Source organism: Alligator sinensis, unplaced genomic scaffold (genome assembly GCF_000455745.1).
Source record: "Alligator sinensis unplaced genomic scaffold, ASM45574v1 scaffold1295_1, whole genome shotgun sequence".
NCBI lineage: Eukaryota > Metazoa > Chordata > Crocodylia > Alligatoridae > Alligator > Alligator sinensis.
In genome coordinates, this window is record NW_005841880.1 from 657,769 (window position 1) to 660,175 (window position 2,407).

Below are 2,407 nucleotides of genomic sequence, written 5' to 3' on the forward strand. Positions count from 1 at the left end.
CAGAAGCTGGGGATGGGGCAGAGCAACCAAAAGCTTGGCCCCTACCAGCCTAGCAAGAAGAAGTGAGATTGTATTCACCTTGGGCTCCCTTTTCAGACGCACGTGCCAGCCCCAGTGTCTGTTCAGGGATTTCTGCACCAGGCCTCGGTGCTTGAAATGGTAATAGGGCTCCCCTTCGATGACCTGCGGGAATAAGGCTTAATAAATCTCTGAACAAAGGTGACAATCTGAAGCTGCCTCCAACAATAAGCGTGTATAGGTCTACATAGCAATAGTCCTGTGCACCAACTAGCACGCTCTGAGGCCGCAAGCTCCCGGCCGGCCAGATCTCTGTTAACACCAACGACAAGAGAGCAAAGGCAGGAGTGCACAATTCCCTTTTCGTTCCACATTTGTGTCTGGTGTTTTAAAATTCCCAGGAAAGGTGGGAAGTCTGTTGGTGGCACGGCTTGCTTTGGTGAGAATAGGAGAGGCACGCGACTCTGGTGGCAGCCTCAGACCTGCTTACATAGCCGGAGAGGGCGAATTGGATCCCCCATTGAGTTGTGGCATGTGCTAGGGAAGCACCTGCGGGCCATTCAAATGAAAAGGCGATGCAGCTCTCTTTACAATCAATCTCAGCCCCTCTCCTTTGCCTTTTCCTCTGTTGCTAATCCCCTAGCGACAGCATTAGTGCAGATTCGGTGCCAGACGCTCGGATTATTTTATTATGGCCTCGTTATACAGATCCTCTTTTTAAAGATACATGAACTGTAAAAAGCATCTCCTGTCGATGCCATTAGACACGGGGGATGCTGGAGACCACTTAAAGCCATTAACTTGTGTTGCAGCAGGACGGCGATGCTGAACTGCCAAATAAAAACCGTCTCTGGTAAAGGCTTCTTGGACAAAGATTCGTTAGAGAAAAGGAGGGGAGTAATGGAAGGAAAATGGCAGAATAAGATGATGGGTTTGTGGGAGACGAAGAACCCATTGTCGAGTGCCAAATGCATCGGGCTGCATCCAAACCTCCTAATTAGCCCTGTGTTGGTTGCATTGCTCTCATGGCCCAGAGGTTTGTCTTTAATTGCCATCATATGCAGTTGGAAGTGCATTAGAGATGCAGCCGCTGATCTGACTTAGGACTTCCTAGGCCTTAAATGCTGCAAGTGGGAGACAAAACCAACCCTGGTCCTGGGGGGTTCACTCCCCCTTCCAGCATTCACTCTCCCCTCGGGTGACACCGGGCCCAGGCGAGATGGACCTGGGGGCGAACCCAGTAAACGGCGATTCTCACATTCGCCTCGGCCCCTCGTTCCCTGCCACCCCAGGAGGGGAAACCAGAGGCGTGCCCGCGCTCAGCGGGGCGTTTGCCACCTGGAAAACCAGACTTTGGGCTGCTTGTAGTTGGTGGGTAGACGTCTCCCCCCTTGCCCCCCACCCGGTGTAACCTCACTGCCAAGCACGTGCGCGGAAAGGGACGGCTAAAGCCGGGCAAGGGAGCAGCTCCTTGGTCGGAGCAGGGAGCGGAGAAGTGTTTCGGGGCGGTGGGGTGTGCAAGGACAGCTCCTACCAGCCTGCTCCCCGAAGACCCTGGGCACCATCCCTGCTCCCCCGGGGCGGCCCCCTCACCTGCCCCAGCAAGAGCAAGCCGTGCTTGCGGGCCAGCAGCTCGGCCGTGGCGGCGCCCCCGGGCACCCTCGCGGCCCAGCTGTTCAGGTAGATGCTGGGGGAGGCGGGGGGCAGCGCCAGCAGCAGCAGCAGCAGGGCAGCCCCCGCCGCCCCCTCCATGGCTGCGCCAGGCCAAGGCTCCTGCCCGGGGGCCTTTCAATCCCAGCCGGCCTCGAGCGCCTCTGCCCCGCGCCTGGGCGCACGTGTTCACACCCCGGGGTCGTCATGGCAACGCCCACGCGGGGCCGCGGGAACTACAGTTCCCAGGAGGCTTTGCGGCAGAGTTGCAAAGGGAGGGGGGGCCGGGAGGTTCCTCCAGCTTGCACGTGCGTGTGATAGGCGGGAGTCCGAGCCGTGTGTGTAGGTGTGCGTGCACGTGCGTTTGTGCAGGTGCACAATATGAGCGCCTGCAGGTGTGCAGGCGTGCGTCCGGGCATGCATGCCTGCGTGTGTGTGCAGGTGCGCGTGCGCGTGAATGCATGCAGGTGCGTGTGCAGGTGCGTGCGTGTCAATACACGGAGGTGCCCGTGTGTGCCTGTGTATGTGCAGGGCTGCGTGCCTGGAAATGCATGCCGGTTGTGTGCGCGTGCAGGTGCGCATGTACATGCATGCTGGTGTACGTGTGTGCAGGGTGCGTGCGACCTGCACACACGCGTGCGCACCTGCGTGCATCTGGAGGTGTGCGTGCATGTGCGTTTGTGCGCGCACAGGTGGGTGTGCGTGCACGCGCGTGTGCCCGCCCGCGGCCCCGCCCGCC

General features: G+C 59.1%; 1 protein-coding gene across 1 annotated transcript in view; it reads right to left on the reverse strand.

The window, feature by feature from the left end:
- Positions 1-1,877, reverse strand: part of PCSK4 (proprotein convertase subtilisin/kexin type 4) — a 9,895-nt gene extending 8,018 nt beyond the window's left edge. Inside the window, 3 exon segments of the mRNA XM_025196561.1 lie at positions 79-183; positions 1,612-1,705; positions 1,864-1,877. Coding sequence (XP_025052346.1) covers positions 79-183; positions 1,612-1,705; positions 1,864-1,877 — 213 coding nt within the window.
- Positions 1,878-2,407: the final 530 nt, after the last annotated feature.